This window comes from Arachis ipaensis, chromosome B8 (assembly GCF_059453495.1).
Source record: "Arachis ipaensis isolate K30076 ecotype BB chromosome B8, ASM5945349v1, whole genome shotgun sequence".
Taxonomy (NCBI): domain Eukaryota; kingdom Viridiplantae; phylum Streptophyta; class Magnoliopsida; order Fabales; family Fabaceae; genus Arachis; species Arachis ipaensis.
The window spans coordinates 5,749,178-5,770,959 of NC_142443.1; the positions used below are offsets into that span (position 1 = coordinate 5,749,178).

The window sequence follows — 21,782 nt, forward strand, 5'->3', positions numbered from 1 at the left end:
CAATTATAATTAATTATCAATAATTGATATCAATAAATTGATTGTATTAATTTATAAGATGAATAACGTGTAATAAATGTTATGAAATTAATTATAATAAATTAATAATTAATAAATAAATAACTAAAAAGGACTTTTTTTATTGCTTTTTGATGGATATACATTTTTATAATATTACTTTCTCTTTATCTCTTCCTTTCATATTTATTTCTTTTAATTTATTGAACTAAATAAATTATATTAATTATTTGTATTAACTAATTACGTACTTTTTAATGGATTATTATAAATGTACTTTTTTAATGGTTTATAAACCATAGGTTAAAAATATTATAAAAAATCTTTTATAAAAATTATTACAAAATAAATATTTTTAAAATGTGTCTTTAAGACATAAATTAACTTAATTATTTTTCAATTTAATGTATTTGATTCATTCAATTGTATTAATTATAACTAATAAATTATGTAATTTTATTTGATTAGGATAAATATTTCATCCTTTCATATTTTATTTGATTCATTAAATTACATTAATCATAACTTCAAATATTTAATTTAATTAGAGTAAATATCAAATTATTTTAAATTTTGTTTGATTCATTAAACCAAATTAATTATAACTAATTTATTATTTAATATGATCGAGATAAATATTAAATTATTTAATAAATAATATATAAAGCAATGAAATAAATAAACTCAATTAATTTAAATTATTATCTTATTATTTTATATATCCCTTTTCTCTCTCTATTTTGTACTTCAGGTAAAATATTTGTAATTTTTTATTTTTATTTTTTTATCTTAATTTTGCTAACATTTTTCTATGATTTTGTTTTATATTAATTTTTTTATTTATTTTGATTAATAATTCTTAAGGGTATTATTATTTTATTTAAAGATAATTTAAATTTTTTGTAATATTTTTATAAAAGTTGATTAATAGGTTCTTTTTTAAAATATTTTTTTGAAATTTTTTTAATAAGATCGTATTTTAATTTTTCTCTTTCATCATTTGTATTAATTAATTATATTAATCTTCTATTGCAATACATTTTTTATCTACTCCACACATTATCTTTTCTATCTTCTTTTACTTTTTTTAATTGCTCTTTTTACTTTATTTTTAATTGTTTATTTTACTTTTACTTCTCATATATAGATTTATTATAATTCATCACAGGTTTTTTTTGAATTTAAGTGATTTTTTAGGTTATATTTTACCATTGATGCTTTTATTTTGTTTAGTGTATTTTTTTAGTCTGTGTTTAATATAATAATTTGTAAATATCTATTCTATTATGAAAAAATTAAATTTCTGCACTTAATGATAAAACTGTCATAACATGTTTCTGATGGTGTTTTTCGATTTATTTCTTTTAACTCATTAAATTCATTTTATTATAATAAATTAATTATATCAACTAATTGATTTGGTTAATTTTTTAAATATCATACAATTTATTATAAGGGATAAGTACGATTTTGGTCCCTCACGTTAAGGGTCAGAATCGAAATCGTTCCTCGTGTATATTTTGATTTAAAATCATCCTTAACGTGTTTTTTTGTATTAAAATCGTCCTTTTTAAAAAAAATTTAATTTTATTCCTAAAATACCCCTACTTTAATAATAAAAAAATTAAAAAATTTATTAAAAAAAAGAAAAGAACACGTTTTTGGGGAGGGGGGAGAGGAAACGCGTTTTTGGGGTGGGGGCCGAAAGGAAATGCGAAGGGGGGAGGGGAGGGAGAGGGGGAAGGGGAAGGGGGGAGGGGACGGCGCCGGCAAAGCTTGGAACTGCCGTCGCCGTCGCCGGAAGAAAGAAGAAAGGAAAGGGGTTGTGACAGGGAGCAGAGAAGAGGGGAAAGAAAGGGATCAGAGAAGCGGGGTGGGTGGGGATTGGGGAGAGAAAGAAAGAAAGGGGGGAAGGGGGGCCGAGAAAGGGGGTGGGGGAGGGTGGAGGGGGGAGAGAAGGGGGACGCACCGCTGCTGCACCGCCGCCCGCCGCTTCTTCTTCTTGCCGCCACCGCACCGCCGCCCGTTTCTTCTTCTTCTTCTTCTTCTTCTTCTTCTTCTTCTTCTTCTTCTTCTTCTTCTTCTTCTTCCCGCCGCCACACCACCGCCCGCCACTTCTTCTTCCCGCCGCCCATTTCTTCTTCTTCTTCTTCTTACCGCCGACCCACCGCCGCACTGCCGCCCGCCGCCCGCCGCCCGCCGCTTCTTCTTCTTCTTCTATGAATTCTGTGAATTTCTAGATTTCTTCTTCTTTTGTTGTGGAATATTATTGTTGCTGATTTGTTGATTTTTTGCTTTTCTGTTTCTGCTTGTGTTAAATTTATGCTTGAATTTGTTGATTTTCTGTTTCTGTTTCTCTGTGTGGAGGTGGAGGTGGAGGTGGAGGTGGAGGTGGGAGTGGGGTGGGGGAAGGGAAGACAGGGAGGGGGAGGGGACGGGTGGGGACGCAGGGTGTGGGGAAGGGGGAGACGGGGAGGGGGAGGGGACGGGTGGGGACGCTGGGTGGGGGGAAGGGGGAGGCGGGGAGGGGGAGGGGATGCGGGGTGGGGGGTGGGGGGAAGGGGGAGGCCGTGAGGGGGAGGGAACGCGGGGTGGGGGTGGGGGGAAGGGGGAGGCAGTGAGGGGGAGGGGGAAGGGGAAAGCGGGGAGGGGGACGGCGGCGGCGTTGGTGGTGGTGGAGTGGCAGTGGGTGTTGATGATGATGATGATGTTGATTTTATTGATGTTGTTTTTCTTGGTGGTGGAGGTAAAGGTGGTGGTGGTGGTGGTGGGAGTAAAGGTGCTGGTGGTGATGGAGGTAAAGGTGATGATGGTAGTGGAGGGCATTTTTGTCCAAAAAAATTTAAAAGATTTTAATACAAAAAAATACGTTAAGGATGATTTTAAATCAAAATATACACGAGGGACGATTTCGATTCTAACCCTTAACGTGAGGGACCAAAATCGTACTTATCCCTTATTATAATTTTATCAATCAATTAATTGTAATTTAAATTGAATGATTATTTTTTTACGAAATTATTATTTCCTAATTTATGGGCAATACATATATTAATTATAATCGTAAATTAAGTTATTTTACATTAAATAACTTATATAATGGTCATCTCATTTATTATCATAAATGTTGAATTAAATAAGTCATTATTGCTTTTGATTTAGAATTAAATGAGAATAAAATTAGAGATACTATTTTATTTGGTCTTTCGAGTTTAATGTGTGTGACACTCAAATATAAATAGTGACTTCCGGATTTTGGTCTCCAACACATCAAAGCCATCTCCGTAACTCTTTTTCCATAAAAAGAATTTCGATTCAACTCTATCAGGGATACAAAAAGTTTTCAAAGAACAAAAAAATGGTATGAATTTGCACGAATTCTAAATGTTCGAACTTACGACGTTGTTTTAATTCGTTGTCATTACGAGAATGACTCTAATCTATACGTGTCTAAGGATTAGAATAGATTAAATATTATTTAAGTAATTTATTTCTAATATTGATATTTGATTAAATTAGTTTTAGAGAAATTTAAATTGTTGACTCAATTTATATATTACGACTATTCTTTTTGAATATATTATTTTTATATTTTTTAATATAAAATTTCTTTTTTTTCCAGATTTTTAAGTTTATTTTCTTTCTCATTTTATATTTCAGATTAGTAATGTAATTATTAAGAAAAATGTATTTAAAAAAAGAAAAAAATATTAAAACATCACTATTTAAAAAAAAAAGAAAGATACATGAAAAAAAGGAAAACGAAAAATTAAAACATCACTATTAGGAAAAAACTGTTAATATGCGTATGAATGGAGTCAGAATTGAAGAATATATATAGATATAAAAAATAAAAAATTATTCCACGATTGTAGAATAAAAATAATCATATATATAAAATGAAATAATTATAACAAAAAAATAATTAATATATGTGATTTAGATGTTTTTAATAACCGGTAACATAGAGTTTAACAAAATATAATTCACATATTTTTTATTTATGTATATGTATAGAATTATTTATGTATATGTATATATATTAAGAAAAACTATCATAATATATATATAGAGAGAGAGTGAGAGAGAGAGAGAGAGAGATTTAACCCAAATTAATATATAAGATTATGAAAAGTCTCATCCAAATTTGACAAGAACAAGACGACTTACATAGAAATGTTTCTCATGGATGATAAGGTAAGTTGATTATTTTTCATTATTCTTCTTTCAAGTGATGCTAGGTCCAATTTATAAATATTTTTTGTTCATATTTTAAGTTTATCTGATAAGTAAACCCTTGCACGCGAACAAAGATAGTGCGATTTTATAGATTTATAAATGCTAATAGCCTTTATATTTAATTTGTTTTATAGTGTGATAATAACTAATATATTTATTGGTGAATTTAACTATTACTATATTATTTATGATCACATTCAGTATATATGTCTAATTTATTGAAAAAAGTAGATTATTAAAACCGATTAATAACTATTTTAGAGTTAATCCAATTAATACTAAATTAAAAAAAATAATACATAATATGTTACTTTTTTATTAATCAAATTATTATAATTCAAATTAATTTTTAAAAAATAATTTAAAATTATAATTTCAATCTTATTACGTGCATGGCATGGATAATTATACTTGGAAAAGTCAAGATGCAGCTCCAATCCTATATTTTCTTTATGTTGTATGAAAGGAAAGGTTGAATTGCCTTTCTTGAAGCATCCACCTCAAACGTTGCAAGAGTTACATAGTGGAACGGACGAAAAAAGCATATACTTTCTTAAAAACATAAGGGCTTTTAACGGAATGTTTGCATTCACTTCTATGGCAGGAAGAGTTGAACATTCGATAAACAAAGGTGGTGCACCTCCTATCTTTCGCACTGGAGGTCAAAATTATCACCGTATTGGCAGTTTACTACCACTGAAAAGTGAGAAACCAAAATTTGCCCAGCTATACATTTATGATACTGAGAATGAGATTACAAACCGCATGGAATCATTTAGGTAATTGTTCGACTCACGCGTGTAATTCTTCTATTTCCTAATTTTATCTAAAACGCTAATTATAGTAATATATTATGATGAGTTAAATTCTAATGCGATCTTCTCGAAGCTTAACAAATGAATTGAAGTTCTCATATATTGTTTATTTATTAACAGGTCAAACATCATTGCAGAATTGATGGAAACTGAAATTGTTTCGTCCTTGAAAGTCATGATGGATGAAAATAATGTCCTAGCAAAGGCATTTCGTTCAGCACGGGATAGATACCAAATTGATGGCTCTGCTGATGTTAAGTTACGGTTAATAACCAGAAGAAATACTGATGCAAGGACATATAATTTGCCAACGGCATCTGAAGTTGCTGCACTGATACTTGGAGATATTGACGAGAGCGGAGTTAATAGGGATATAATAATTGAGACAAAATCAAGAATCTTGCAGAGGATAGAAGTAGTACATCCAATGTACCTTGCTCTTCAATATCCTTTATTGTTTTCATACGGTGAGGATGGTTACAGATTACATATAGCTACTTCTTCTCGACCAAATGTCAGAAGAACTGAGAAAAGATCAACAATAAGCATGAGAGACTTCTTTGCATACAGACTTCAGAGAAGGACTAACGAGTCTCAAATCCTTTTGCGGTCAAGAAGATTACTGCAACAATTCACAGTAGATGCCTACACTATGGTTGAGTCAGAACGACTTTTATACTTACGATTGAAACAACCAACCTTGAGGCTAGGCAAGTTCAAGCAATTGCATGAGTGTATGGTTCGTGGTGAAACTAATGCCGTTAACACTGGACAAAGAATTATTCTCCCAAAGAGCTTTACCTGTGGTCCAAGGTACATGTTCAACAATTGCAAAGATGCTTTTACAATATGTAAATATGCTGGATATCCAAGTTACTTTATCACTATGACATGTAATCCAGAATAGAATGAGATAAAAAGAGAGGTAACACCCCAAGGACTCCATGCAGAGGATAGACCAGACATCTTATGTAGAATATTCAAGTTGAAAGTTGATAAATTAATTAAGGAATTGAAGAAAGGAACATTTTTTGGAAAGATTATTGGATGTAAGTATAACTAATCTTCCTACGAGTTTTTGTTTACTCTATCTATATTATCTATAGTACACTCATTGTATAGCACACTATCATTATTAAGAAACAATTATGTATATAGCATATACATGGTACGATCATTCGATAGTGTACTATCTTGAGTGTATTACAGTGCATTTATATAGTTTGTATTCCCTCAGGCTCATTGTATGGTACACTTATATAGTTTTATATGATTTTATTTTAGCATATTTTTTTCCTATTTACTTTATCGTGCTTATTCGGACTACACGCTTAGGTTTATATAATTTAGTTTAGAATCAACTGTTTTTTAAATCACACTATCTAACTTATTTGCAATGTACTTAGTCTTATATGCTTTAGAATTTCGCATAAATATTTATATACTTTGTCCAAATTATTAGTAATATCATATTTTTAAATTTGCAGATTGTCTAACCATAGAATTTCAGAAGAGAGGTCTACCTCATGCCCATCTTCTTTTATTCATGCATCCGGAATCAAAACCACGAACTGTTGATGACATAGACAAGGTTATTAAGACAGAGATTTCAGATAAGAGGGAAAATCCAAAATTGTATGCTGCTGTTGAGAAATATATGGTTCATGGTCCATGCGGTCATTTAAATAGTAAGAGCCAATGCATGATCAATGGTAAATGCTCAAAGTTTTTTCCCAAAGCATTCCGAGATAGGACAATTATTGACGAAGCAGGCTTTCCAAGATATCAAAGAAGAGATGATGGGCGAACTGTATCAAAGAAAAATATAAAGGTTGACAATTCCTTCATAGTTCCGTACAATCCCGGTCTTTTTCTAAAATTTGGATGTTACATCAATGTTGAGTATACTTGCCAAACTTCAGCAATCAAATATCTGTTCAAGTATCTTCACAAGGGTAATGACAGGGTGACAGATGCATTTTATCAAAACAATGAATCTTAGGTAGATGAAATACGTAATTATTATGATTGTAGATATATATCAGCATGTGAAGCTGCATGGAGATTGTTTGGTTATCCTATTCAAATGAAGGAACCAGCAGTAATAAGATTGCCATTCCATCTTCCTGATGATATGCCAATTGTCTACAAAGATACCGATACAATTCAGTCAGTTGTTGAGACTTCTTTTTTCAAGCAATCTATGTTGATTGGATGGTTCAAAGCAAATGAAGCCCATAATGATGTAAAAAATCTGACTTATTCTGAGTTTCCAACAAAATTTGTTTGGAATGGAGAGCATCATATGTGGACTCATAGAAAGCAAGGCTATGTGCCATAGGAAGGATATCTCATATACCACCAATGAATAAGGAAGATTACTATCTAAGGCTACTTTTGAACATTCAAAAGGGATGCACGAGTTTCAGTGATCTAAGAACAGTTGATGGTGTCGTTTATGACTCCTTCAAAGATGTATGCTATGCTCTAGGACTGTTGCAGGATGACAGAGAATTCATTGATGCAATCTCTGAAGCAGGAACATGGCACTCTGCAACTTTTTAAGGAGATTTTTTGTTGTTTTATTAACAGCAAATAACATGAGTAGGCCAGATTTTATTTGGCAAAAGACTTGGAACTTTCTCTCCGATGACGTACTATATGAACAAAGAAGATTACTACAAATGGAAGGTAACTATAGTCTATTATAATTTTTTTTCCATGGTAGAATTCAATTTATCATATAATTATAACAAAAATATTGGATAAGAAATTTTAAGAGTTATTTTCTTTAACAAAATGTCTTTTTTGGGAGTAAAATTATCATACATATGGCAAATTATTTATTAGTGTTCACTTTAACTTTTTCTCATTCTCTCTGATAATATTTAGGAAATATAACAAAATATTACTTAAAAATTGGATTATATATATATTAGTTTCGTACTTGCTTTACTTCCTCCTCTTAATACAAAATTTGATTCATTGCTGTAAACCATATCTACTTAATCTAAAAAACCGTAACTAAATCCACATACTTCCAATACTTGCATTTGCATCGGTTGTTTGTGTGCTTTTTTTTTATGTTATAATGATTTTGATATTCATGTTAATCACAATAATATTTTTTAAAAGGACATGTTACTAATGAAGCATTTTTTAAACCAAAAATAAGGAGTGTTATTTATCATTCAACAATGCATTTCAAACATTTTTTACCAGAGACTAATTTAATAATTTTTCAAGTAATTGTGTTATTTTAAATTGAAAAAATACAGATTTGATCATGTCAGAAGTCCAAATAAAAGATATTGCACTTGCAAAAATTGAGGATTTGCTCCAGTCAAATGGCAAGTCATTGAAAGAATATTGTGGAATGCCATATTCTTCAGAAAATTTGGTGTCCAGCTTAGAAGACAGAATTATAATGGAAGAGTTGAACTTTGACATTAATGCTCTTGCGAATGAACTAGGTGGGTATTTAGAAAGGCTAACTAATGAGCAGAAATTTGCATACGATCAAATAATTGGTGCTGTTAGCGGTAATATGGGTGGACTTTTCTTCTTATACGGTCAAGGTGGTTATGGAAAATTGGCTTCGTGTTCGGGAGACATGGGAAAAGCCTCGTTTCCCATTCTTATGGTCAACTATATCATGCTCAATTAGGTCTAAAGGAGGTATAGTTTTAAATGTTGCTTCGAGTGGGATTGCTGCACTTTTATTGCCTAATGGAAGAACTGCACATTCAAGGTTTAAAATTTCTTTTACCATAAATGAAGATTCTTTGTGTAGCATTAAACAGGGAAGTTCTCTTGCAAGGTTAATATCCAAGGCCAAATTAATCATATGGGATGAAGCTCCAATGATAAGTAAGTATTGTTACGAAGCTTTGGACAAATGCCTCAAAGACATCTTAAGGTGTTCAGATTCGTATAATGCTCATTTGCCATTTTGAGGTAAAGTTGTTGTTCTCGGAGGAGATTTTAGACAAATTTTACCTGTGATTCCCAGAGACTCAAGGCAAGATATAATTCAATCTTCTATTAATTCTTCATATTTGTGGCATAACTGTAAGGTTTTGAAGCTTACAAAAAACATGAGATTGTCACTAGGTGAAAACAACATACAAGAACTCAGAAATTTTGCAGAATGGCTACTCAAAATTAGTGATGGTTTGGCTGGTGATACAACAGATGATGAATCGATCGTTCATATACCATCTGACATTTTGGTTAAGAACTCTGAGACAGCTTTGGATGACCTCATTGATTTCGTGTATCCAGATATGTTATCCAATTTATCAGTTGAAAATTATTTCAAGGATAGAGCAATTCTTGCACCAACTTTGGATTGTGTCACTGATGTCAACAACAAGATGACCGCAGGGTTACCTGGACAAGAAAGAGTCTACTTAAGTTCAGACTCTGTGTGTGCTGAGGAGGGAAATATGGAATTTGAGTTAGATGCTTTCTCGCCGGAGATTCTAAATGGAATAAATTGTTCAGGTCTACCACCACACAAGTTGGTTCTGAAGGTTGGCGCTCCTGTTATGTTGCTGCGGAATATAGACCAAACTAATAGTTTGTGCAATGGAACGAGGATGCAAGTTAGAAGAATGGGAAATCATGTGATAGAATGCAAGACTTTAACTGGTAACAAAGCTGGAAGTATTGTTCTTATCCCAAGACTGAATCTAATTCCAAATAATGAAACATTGCCGGTTAGGTTTCAAAGAAGACAATTCCCAATTATCATGTCATTTGCAATGACAATAAATAAGTCACAGGGACAAACTCTATCGAAAGTTGGAATTTACCTTTTAAGGCCAGTTTTTACCGATGGTCAATTGTATGTTGCGTTATCAAGGGTAACGAGTAAAGATGGTTTGCGAGTGCTGTTGCAAGATCATGGATACTTGGAAGATAACTGCACGATGAATGTGGTATATAGAGAAGTTTTTGAGAGCCTATAATGAAAAGGTAATAACAAAATGTCTTACTAAATCTATTTATTTATTAAAATTTATTACTATCACTTCAAAAAATTTAGAAATTCTAGGAACTAATAGATGAATTCTTATTGTACATTAATAGTTTGAGAATATTAAAATTATCATAAAAATTTGTATTATTTTATTCTCTTGATAAACAATTTTATAATTACGTTAACCATATAATTTTATATACAAACATTGATACCGCGTTATTTCATGTATATATTTTGCAGGTATCAAAGGATAGCATTAAATTGTTATTCAGTAGGTTTAAATTATTTATTGTTTATTACATAACTTTCTGCATTAGGATTCTCTATTAATTTGTTCTTTATTTTGAGCTGATTTTGATATGTTCTTACTTCACAGTCAACCAATATGTAAAACTTTGTTGGTGGATTTAAGTATTACTAGATTATTTATGATCATATTGAGTATATATGTCTGATTTATTGAAAAAAGTAGATCAAATAACTATTTTATAGTTAATGCAATTAACACTATATTAAGAAAAGAAAAACAACGCATACAAGTTATTTTTTTATTAATTAAATTATTATAATTAAAATTAATTTTAACACAACAACTTAAAATTATAATTTCAATCTTATCACGTGCATGGCACGAGTAATTAAACTTGTTCTATTAAAAAAAAGTGAATCACATGATAAAAATTGAAAAGATAGTGAATTAGAGATTTTATTTATAAAAGGAAATCAATTACGGAAGTAACCAAGATATAATGAGGTATTAATATTGGATATAGAGAATTTAATAGGTAAAATTGAGAAGAAAATTTAATAATATGTGACATATTATGGTGTGAATATTTAATTTGAATAAGATATATATATATATATATATATATATATATATATATATATATATATATATAGATTTATTTAAAGGAAGAATCAATTATAGTATATAATTAAAAAATCATAATGGGTAATTAAATTGTCTTGTATATATATTTTGAAAATTGAAATGCAATAAATAAAAAATTTTATTTATAAAAAGAATTAATCAGAGAATATACTTTAAATATTGTTGGAATAAATCAATCATGAGATATTTAAATACGTAAAATTGAGTAAAAATTTTGATGAAAGTCGTACTCTCATGCTAATATTTGAATCACTTTCTTCCTATACATTTATTTAAAAGAATAATTAATCATGAAATAAAATTAAAAAAATGATAATGTAATTATTTAGGGATTTTAATTATAAAAAATAATCAATTAAGGGATGTAAACTAATATATAATAGGAATAAAATTGTCGACATAAATATTTAAAAAGAAAGAAACAAGCCTAATAAAATGAACTTAGTGATATGACACATTTTGATTCATGTTTTTATATTCTATATATCTCTTTAAAAAAAGAATCAATTCTCATTTTTGCATGTTAATAGAAAAAAATGTAATAAATTAGGATTTACTTTATCTTTTTATAGAAAAAAATAATTAAGAAAAATAATCAAGATATAACATAATCGTATGGATAAGATTAGTGTGAAATATGATAATGTGACATGTTATGATGCATATTTAAATTTTAAAATAGTTGATTTTAAAATGAATATTGATGGATGAATATAAATAAAGGAAACGGAATTAAATGTGAAATAGTGCTATGAAAATTTTAGTAAAAAAGAAGAAAAATTTAAAACGGTAAAAAAGAAACAAAAATGAAAAGGTTAATATAAATGAGATTAATCACCAATTATTTTAGAATTTGATGTTAGTTGAAAACAAAATATGAAAAGTGAATATATAAAGTAATTAAAAAAAATAAACTGTAACATTTAAAATTAATTTTTTACCTTGTTAAAAATTGAATTATATAATATATAGGTTGAAGTGTTGGCTGAGTGAATATTGATTGAAAAGCATTTTCGTTTTTAAAATTAATTGTTGAAAAGAACAATTTATAAATTTGTAACACTTTCACAATGGAAATCTATATATATTATGAATAATATATAGGTTGAAGTGTTGGCTGAGTGAATATTGATTGAAAAGCATTTTCGTTTTTAAAATTAATTGTTGAAAAGAACAATTTATAAATTTGTAACACTTTCACAATGGAAATCTATATATATTATGAATATGTATATGTTTTTGTATATAATTCTGTTAATGTTTAAAATTATCCATTTGTATTTATGCAATTTAAAATTTTAGAGGAGATTATTTTACAACATATTATTGGATAATATTGATAAACAAAAGTTAATAACTAGAGATGATTTGACGTGGATATTTGAATTAGGTTCTTATTTTTACACCCCATTTAAAAGAAAAATTAATTGTGATATACATATAGAAAAAAAAAATAATAATTAGAGAATCTAATGGAGATATAATGAAAATTGAATTATGGGAATTTAGCTTTTGAGTAATAGGTAGGGTTAGAAGCAAAATTTGATGGTGATTTCGAATTAATTTCTTTATATTTATGCGTTTAAGAGAATAATAATAATAATAATAATAATAATAATAATAATAATAATAATAATAAGAAAGAGAAGAGTTCTAACAAGATTTTCGATTAGTTAGCACTACCCCAGATCCGTATGCATAGTAAAAAAAGAGGGTGGACAGAGGTGCAACCTTATTGGCTCATCCGAGAGCGCGAATTGCTCCTTATCAGGGCGGCCCGCATCATCCGCGGGCGGCAGACACTTCAATGAAAGAGCTCCTTTGGAATCTTCCTTGAGAAAAGAGAATGATAATAATAATAATAATAATAATAATAATAATAATAATAATAATAATAATAATAATAATAATAATATAAGTATCTTATTTAATTTACAATACCCTTTTTTAGCCAATTTATTTATAATTATACCATTGTATTGTAATATGTTAATTTTTATTTATCATATTATATACGAATATGTAACATAAATTTATATTTTTTAATAATTATTAAAGAATATTTATAAAAAATATAATACAGAATAATAAAATATAACTAATGATTAGAGGTTGGCTTAATTCATCTTCTTAATACTTAAATAAGTAAGAATTTAAATAATTTTTTAAAATATTAAAAAGACAAGAAAATCTAAAATTTTATTTATTTACAAATTAAGAGAATAATCAGGAAAATAAATTAAGACTCTAAATTATTTTTATATAAATTAAATAAATTAGTAAAAAATAAACTTAAAAAACACTAAAAAAAATAAATTGAAATGACATTTTTTTGTGCATCGTACAAATATATGTACTAGTATTATCTTACAACGCATCTTATGATTGGCGTCAAGTATGCTAATAAGGCACATTCTAGTGCAGTTATATATACCTCTTTTTTTTAATTTTTTTAAAAAAATGTCTGATATTCAATTATACATAAATTAATATTTAATATTAAAATACTCCTAATTATCAGTAATTCTTCTAATTATCCTAATTCATATTTTTCTTATATTAATACATGATTTAATGATTAAATGTCTATTCCCATGAATGATTAAATTATTTTTGCACAAATATATAAAATAAAATTTTAATATATACTTTTAACGATTAAATCATGATTAAAATAGATATTTTAGTAATTATCATATTTTTTTTATATTTCTATTAATCAATAATTCTAATAATTTTAATATAGATGTTTTTTTAGAAAAAAAAAATCATGTATTAAATAATTAGATTTGTTAACATTTAAATAAAAAAATTAAAAGAATAATTATGTGATGTAATAATTTAAATATAATAACATTAATTAGAAAAGAATCAATTATCCATAGTGAGATTCGATATATTATTCTATTAAGAAAAAAATAAATCACATGATATAAATGAAAATATAGCGAATTAGATATTTTATTTATAAAAAGATCAATTATCAAAGTAAGTAAGATATAATGAGATATTAATATTGGATATAGAAAATTTAATAGGTAGAATTAAAACGAAAACTTAATAATAATATGTGACATATTTTGGTGTCAATATTTGAATAAATTATCTCTATAAATCTAATTAAAGAAAGAATCAATTACAATATATAATTGAAAAATTGTAATATAATCAATTTATCTTTTTAAAAAAAAAAAAAAGAACTAAAGATATAAATGATATATAGTAAGAATCAATAATAGCCATATACATTTGAAGAGATAGAGTTTTAAAAAATATTAATAAAAACATAAATTAAATAGATATTAAGAATTTTAAAAAATATTAATATATATTATTTTATTTAAATTATTAAGACTTTTAATAGACTTTTTTTTTATTTTTTTGTAGTTAATATATAATAGGTCTAATTACTCTGTTGGTCCCTATAGTTTCGCGAAATTTTTAATTAGGTCCCTATATTTTTTTCCCTTTTAAATTGGATCCCTGCACCAATTTTTTTTTCAATTAGGTCCCTATTGTGACTAAACAGTTAGATTTAATGGAATATTCCGTTCCTAAATTAATGATTCTCTAAATTTTTCCTAAATTCATAATTCTCTTTCACTTTTATTTTCTGAAAGACCAAAATAACCCTCCCAGACTTAAACGAAAACTTTTCATTCTTCCAAACTTAGAGAAAAATCTCATTCACGTTCCTCCCCTTTTTCGTTCGTTGGTTGCACACTCCGTCAGCTGCCGAGATCAACTCCACTGGAACATTGCTGGAGGGTTTCGCTTCTCCGGTGTCACTGCCGTCGTTGTAGGCGTTGATGCTGCTTCTAGGTAAGACAACGTTTAACCTTATCAGTCATTGAAAGGTTTTTCTTTTTTTCTCCTGAAAAAATTTGTCACATTGTTTATTAGAGCTTCTTTTTGTTTCTGAAAATGGTTGAAGCGGAATTTATGGTATTATATTTTCTTGTTTTTGGTATGCAGTTATGGGTGATTCGGATTTCACCATTGAAGTCCACCATGGTGGCAAATTTGTTGACAGTAGACACAGATTAGAGTATTTAGGAGAAATGGTTGTGGAGGATTTACATTTTGACGTTGATGAATGGTCATTGCAAGAGATTGTGAGTCAGCTAAAGCAGCTAGGATATAAGGGATACGCTAGGGTATGGTACAAGGAACCTTGGATGGATTTGAAATCAGGTCGTAGAGAGATGAAGTCCGATGGGAATGCAATGAGAATGGCTAGGTCATTGGTGTCAAGTTCCTACAAACATTACAAGGTATACGTTGTCGATGGAGCCAGAGAAGTTGACGGGATTGAAATCACTTCTAGTGATGTTGATTATGTGCCAGAGGAAGGTGAAGACAGTGGCTCTGGCTCTGGGTTGATAGAGGTTGAAGTGGATGCTGAGTCAGAGCCTTCTACTGATGAAGATTGAAGAGGTATTTGATGACAGTGCTGACGATGGTGACCATAAGGATCACTTTGGGTTTGAGGTGGAGGATAATGATCCACAATCAAATACGTTTGGAGAATTTATTGGCCCACTGAATGATGAGAGACCTGCAGCAGCTAGAATAGCTCAAGGTGATGAAGGTTTAACAGAGGGTGATGAGCAAGTTGGGGGCATATCTGATGGATATGAGACTGATGATATAGACAGTTATGAGGGGACTCTGATGATATGATAAAAAAGAGGAGATTTCCCAAATATAATGAGGCAGAGGTGAACAAAGAGTATGAATTTCAAGTGGGGATGAAATTTTAATCACTGATTCAATTTAAAGATGCTGTTAAGGAGCATGCCCTATTGAATGGTCGGGACATTAGGTTTCGAAAAAATGTTAAGGTGAGGTGCAGAGTTGTTTGCAAAGGAATAAAGGGAAAGTGCAAGTGGGTTTGTTTTGCAAGTAAGGTTGGTGGTTCTGACTGTTTCAGGATCAAGACTTTGAATGGAAAGCATACTTGTGGAAGGAACTATAGCGGAAGACCTGCATCAAGTAGTTGGATCTCAAAGAAGATTGCCAACAACATCAGTAGAGGCGAGGAAATGAAGCTTATGACAGTTATTCAGACCATCCAAGACAAATATATGGTCAATATCACTGTTGGTAAGGCTTACTGGGCAAAGAGGAAGGCAAGAGAAGAGGTACATGGGCGGACAATCCAACAGTATGCTAAGCTAAGGGATTACTGTACATAGATACTTAGGGGTAGTACTGTACTAAGGGACCTCATTCTATTTATCGCCAAAGCTACCTATGTGGAAGAATGAGAAAGAATGATGAATCAACTTAAGGAAATCAACAAAGACTGTTATGACAAGTTGTTTGCTTTGGATCCAAAATTGTGGACAAAGAGTCACTTCACATTTCTGGCCAAGAGTGATATGTTAATGAACAACATCTAAGAGGCATTCAATGGAAGAATTCTAGAGGCAAGAGACAAGCCAATTCTTACTATGTTTGAATGGATTAGGTGCTACTTAATGACAAGGTTTGTAGAGAAAAAGAAGAAGACAGAGAGGTATGAGGGCTCTGTTTTGCCAAAACCCAGGAAACGGCTAGATGTCATTGCGATTAGAGCTATGGAATCGCAAGCTAAATGGGCAGGAGACCTCAAGTTTGAAGTGCACCATAAGAACAGGATGATCATGGAAATGTTTGTTGTCGATTTGATGGCTGGAAGGTATAGTTTTAGGTTTTGGGGCTTTGTGTGTATGCCCTGTCCACATGCTTGCTGTGCTATTTTTGAGAAGGGTGACAACCCGGAAGATTATTGTAGTAACTACTACAACAAGACAGCATACCTTGCTACATATGGGCAGTTAATATCACCAATCAATGGAAAAAATATGTGGCCAAAGATACAATGTGATACCATCATCCCTCCAATTTTCAGAGTTAAACTAGGAAGGCCAATGATGATTTGGATAAGGGAACCCGATGAAAACAGAACACAAACAAAACATAGAAGAATTGGAACTTCTGTTACCTGCAGTAATTGTGGCCAATATGGACACAATAGGAGACTCTGTCCAAGCCTTATAGTAACAGGTATTGGTTGCTCCTTTATTTTGTTCATGTGTTGAAAAACTATTACTAATTGCTATTTCATGTTGTAGCTCCTGAAGGCACACAAGGATCTGATGCTGCTGCTGGAACTGGAGGAGATGATGCTGCTGTTAATGAACTTGGTGCTGTTATTAAAGCAAATGGATCTGAAGTTGCTGCTACTGCTAGATCCAGGATGGTTAGAAGGAAAGGCAGAGGAAGAGCAGCAGTAGGGATGGGCAGAGGAAGGGGTAGAGGGAAGGCTGCACCTATGACGCACCACCATTAGGGCCTTCAAACACTCCTGCACCATCATTACAGCCTCCACACATTCCTGCACCACCATCACAGCCTCCAAACACACCTGCACCACCATTACAGCCGGCCACCTTGCCTACACCAGCATCACTGTTCACTACACCAGCATCTCAACCTTTGTCCAAGACCAAAATCTTTGGTGTGAGAAGAAGTGGAAGACTTAAGATTGGAGTTAGGAAGGCAACAAGTCAGCCACTTAAATATGTTGACCTCACACTTGATTGAGGCTGAAGACTTTTTAGGGTTTCTTTTTTATATGTATTGTGTTATGTAGAATTTTTAGTGTTCACCTGTAACTCTGCTTTCTTTATGGTTTGAACTACTTTTATTATGTGGTGTGGACCACTTTTGTTATGTGAGTGAAAAACTGTTATGAGAGGGTGTCACATTTATTTTGTGGCTATCTAGGTGTCCTGCATTATATAATGTAAAAAACAATTATATCTATTATAATTCAATGCATCTTTTGTTTTAGCTACTTTTTTTCTATATCATACTTCTATGCATATTAAATAGAAAAGGAACAACTTTTATTTAGAGAAATTAAACAATATTTCATATATCTTTATTGCACTCAAAACAAACAATACACTTTTGACTTATATAGACTATTACATTATCATAACAGCTATACTTTCTACATCTTTACATATAACACTGCAACAATCAAAACACCAAATATCAAAATTATCATAATTAGTATCTTGTTTTGCTTTTTCATAGTATCTTCCATTTTAGCAAATTGATCTTCTATTGAACTCATCTCACCACATAACCTTTCTACACAAGCATCTATTTCTTTAACCTCTGCAATTAATCTCTCTAGATCCACACTTAATCTGTCTATCTTCCTTTCTTGTGCCTCCAATTCTCTAACCCTTCTAAATTCTTGCTGTGAACTGATTACTCCGTGTTTTTCAGATAACTTTTTTTCTTTTTCATCAACCCACTCAAAAAACTTGCATCTCCTGTTAGGGCAAGAAATGAATCTTCTTTTTGGATTTTTTGATGTACTTGAATTCCGAAGAATCAGAATGTCTCCACAAAAGCAACGAACCCCTCCTTTCCTTTTGCTTCAACTATCCACTCTTCTCATCTTCTTCATCATCAATTCACTCGAAGAACTTGCATTTTGGCATTCTCCCACAACCAACATACCTACTTCCATGGCTTGCTACTGCTGAAGAAGACATCACAGCAACTGCCTCACCACAAAAACAAAGATGTCTCTTCTTAACGAGGATTTTGGAACTAGAAACTCCTGAAGATAAGTGACTTTGATCCATAAGTATTCACAGAGTAAGAGAAGCAAACGGAAGAGGAGAAGTTTGAGGAAGAGACGAAGAGAGTGAGAACTCAAAACCCTACTGATTTTCATTGATTTGTAAGTGGGTAGACGAGGGATATAATGGTCAAATTACCCATTCTTAATGTTTTTTGTAATATTTACTGTCAATAGGGACCAAATTGAAAAAAAAATGATGCAGGGATCCAATTAAAAGGAAAAAAAAATATAAAAACTTAATTGAAAAATTTTGCAAAACTATAAGACTAATAAAATAATTAAACCTATATAATAAAAAGGTAGTAGCAGGTTCATTGCTAGACAAATGTCCAATCTCAATACCATCGTTAGTTTTATGTAGCATTTTTGTAATAACGCGTTTGTTATCATCGTTTGTTAACATGATTAATAATGTGTTTGTTATCATTTCTTTGAACATTAAACATTTTTCCCTTAATGTGGATCTATTTTTTGTTCCATTTAAGTAACCAGTTTAACTCTGATGGATGAAAGATATTATTAATCTAGATTTTAAGATTATTATCGTAACCATGCCAAACTCAAGTAGTAATGAAAGTGACAAAGAACTCAGAAAGCTGTGCAAAACCTTCAGCGGCATATTTATTATCATGCTAAAATTAAAGTAGGATTTGATCATTTTATTCTCTCCCAAGGCTTGGTAGATGTTTTACAGTTGGAGCTTCCAAGAATTTAATGTATAGTGGACAATTTTGTTTTATATATATGTCCTATCTATCTTTAGTAGAATGATTTTGAGGATTTTTCATGTAATTATTACCTTCAACAAACTGATTTGAAAACAAAATAAAAAATTTAAAAGGAGGGTTCATAGGAAGAGCAGGTTTCTAAATTACATCTGTTATAGATATAAGTTATTTTAGGATATAAATTTATATAAATTAGTCTAAATCTAATAAAAACAGTCTTCAATTTAGATTGTGTAAACACGTGCAAAGACAGATCTAGAAGGGAGCGAGTAATGGCCTTGACCCCCCAAAATTTAAAAAACTATATTTATATATGAAATATGTGTTTAAAAAATAAAAAAATATTATATAATTTAGTAATTTTATATGTATTATTTTTTACTATGTGATGGATTTATGTTTTAATTGTTTAATTCACTAATATTTTTTACTTAACTAATTTAATATCATACCCTCAAGTCTTTGTACTTTTTAAATTAGTTTTTATATAATAATCTCTATATTTATTTTTAAAGAAATTATTTTTTTATATTAACATATTTAACATTTATATTATTATATTAATAATGACTTACGTAGTTATATTTTAGTAATCACATTATGTACTTTAGATATTATTTTCTTTTAAAAAATACTCATTTTTCTTCTAAATTTACGTTGTTAAAATTTTTTTTATAAATATATCTTATATCTTGTATTCTATAAGGGTACTGTGTCTTTCAAACAATTGATAATTTATAATTTATTTTCAAATTTTTTAAAATTTTTGAAAGAATTAATTTTAATTAATAAGATATGTGATAATTTTTAACTAAACACGCTATGATTTATTGGTATTTTATAATTTTATAATGTACTATATTGATATTGTTATATTTCTTTTATGTAATATTAAAAATAAAATTATGAAAAAAAATTATAAATATATATATATATATTGATAAATCTTTTAAAAAATTAACTCTAATAACTATATGTTAATTATTTTTATAGAAAGAAAAAGATTATCTAAAATTCGGCCCCTCCATATTAAAATTTCTGGATCCGTGCCTAAACACGTGCTTTCCTAACTCTTGAATAACGCAAACAATTCTTTTCCATCAATCAAAACTGCAACGGTCAAAATTCAAACAAGGATCAAAATCTTTCAAAAATCTCTTAAAATCGTCGCAAAAAGTAAAAGAAGTTGTGAAATTGAATTTGAAAAGAATTATGAAAAATGAAATAAGAAGATGAAGAAGAAGCAGTAGAAGATGAGGAGGAGGAAGAGGAAGAGTTTTGAATTATATATGCAGAATTTATCAGCACACATACACCAAAAATTCTTAAATAATACACTCAAATATTTTCGTATTACACCCAAATTTGCTACAAATACAGAAAAATGTTCCCTCTAATACTGCATTTTTTCTTCCTTTTTTTTCTTTATTTCTTTCTTTCTTTTAGTTGAATGAATGTAAGTTTATCATCTTCTAAGTAATTTTGCAGTATTATGTGTTTCTTCTTCTTCTTTATTTGATTTTTTTGTTTTTATTCTTGTTAAGAGAGCAAAATAAGAAGAAATGTGAGAAGGTAAAACAAAAATAAAAAGATGAATAAGAAATAAAAGAAGAAGATCGTGATGATGATAAAAAAAAAGAAGAAGAAGCAACAGAAGATGAGGAGGAGGAAGAGGAAGAGTTTTGAATTATGCAAAACTTATCAGCACACATGCACCGAAAATTCTTAAATAATACACTCAAATATCTTCGTGTTACACCCAAATTTGCTGCAAATACAGAAAATTATTTCCTCTAATATTGTATTTTTTCCTTCTTTTTTCTTTATTTCTTTCTTTCTTTTAGTTGAATAAATGTAAGTTCATCCTCTTTCAAGTAATTTTATATCATTATGTGTTTTTTTTTCTTTATTTGATTTGTTTTGCTTTTATTCTTGTTAAGAGAGTAAGACAAGACGAAATTTGAGAAGATAAAATAACAAAAAAAAGATGAATTAAAAAAAAGAAGATGATGATGATGATGATGAAAAAGAAGAAGAAGAAGAAGAAGCAGCAGAAGATGAGGAGGAGGGAAAAGAAAAATTTTGAATTATGCAGAACTTATCAGCACATATACACCAAAAATTCTTAAATAATACACTCAAATATCTTCGTATTACACCGAAATTTGCTCCAAATACAGAAAATATTTTCTTTAATGCAGAACTTTTACATTACATTCAATTTAAACCATCAACGATGAATAACAATTTTCACAAACAAAAATAACATTATTCACCTACAGAATCATAAACTACTAACGAAAATATTAACTAGAATTGAATCACACCTCAGCCACTTGATTGAATCCAAAACAATAATCAACTTCGTTCTGGTTCAATTGACAATCTGAACTTAAATTATTCATTATATTCAACAACGAAATAACTGTTCAAAACTGATTTTAAAACT

General features: G+C 29.7%; 2 protein-coding genes across 2 annotated transcripts; both read left to right on the plus strand.

Moving 5' to 3' along the window:
* Window positions 1-4,836: 4,836 nt before the first annotated feature.
* On the plus strand, window positions 4,837-7,637 carry LOC107610403 (uncharacterized). The gene is made up of 5 exons (XM_088495276.1): window positions 4,837-5,036; window positions 5,193-5,965; window positions 6,560-7,013; window positions 7,107-7,317; window positions 7,485-7,637. Exons 1-5 carry the CDS (start codon window positions 4,837-4,839, stop codon window positions 7,635-7,637), a joined length of 1,791 nt encoding a protein of 596 aa, XP_088351402.1.
* A 35-nt stretch (window positions 7,638-7,672) lies between these two features.
* On the plus strand, window positions 7,673-10,045 carry LOC107610401 (uncharacterized). The gene is made up of 4 exons (XM_021110243.2): window positions 7,673-7,763; window positions 8,351-8,715; window positions 8,876-8,942; window positions 9,030-10,045. Exons 1-4 carry the CDS (start codon window positions 7,673-7,675, stop codon window positions 10,043-10,045), a joined length of 1,539 nt encoding a protein of 512 aa, XP_020965902.2.
* The last annotated feature ends 11,737 nt before the right edge of the window (window positions 10,046-21,782 follow it).

Excerpts from the sequence above, each read along its gene's own strand:
- LOC107610403 (XM_088495276.1), top strand. The coding sequence starts at position 4,837 with ATGTTTGCATTCACTTCTATGGCAGGAAGAGTTGAACATTCGATAAAC. Across the intron at positions 5,037-5,192 it reads AACCGCATGGAATCATTTAG|GTCAAACATCATTGCAGAAT; the intron begins GTAATTGTTCGA and ends ATTTATTAACAG. Across the intron at positions 7,318-7,484 it reads CAAATGAAGCCCATAATGAT|GGATGCACGAGTTTCAGTGA; the intron begins GTAAAAAATCTG and ends AACATTCAAAAG.
- LOC107610401 (XM_021110243.2), top strand. The coding sequence starts at position 7,673 with ATGAGTAGGCCAGATTTTATTTGGCAAAAGACTTGGAACTTTCTCTCC. Across the intron at positions 7,764-8,350 it reads AAGATTACTACAAATGGAAG|ATTTGATCATGTCAGAAGTC; the intron begins GTAACTATAGTC and ends GAAAAAATACAG. Across the intron at positions 8,943-9,029 it reads GGATGAAGCTCCAATGATAA|GTAAAGTTGTTGTTCTCGGA; the intron begins GTAAGTATTGTT and ends TGCCATTTTGAG.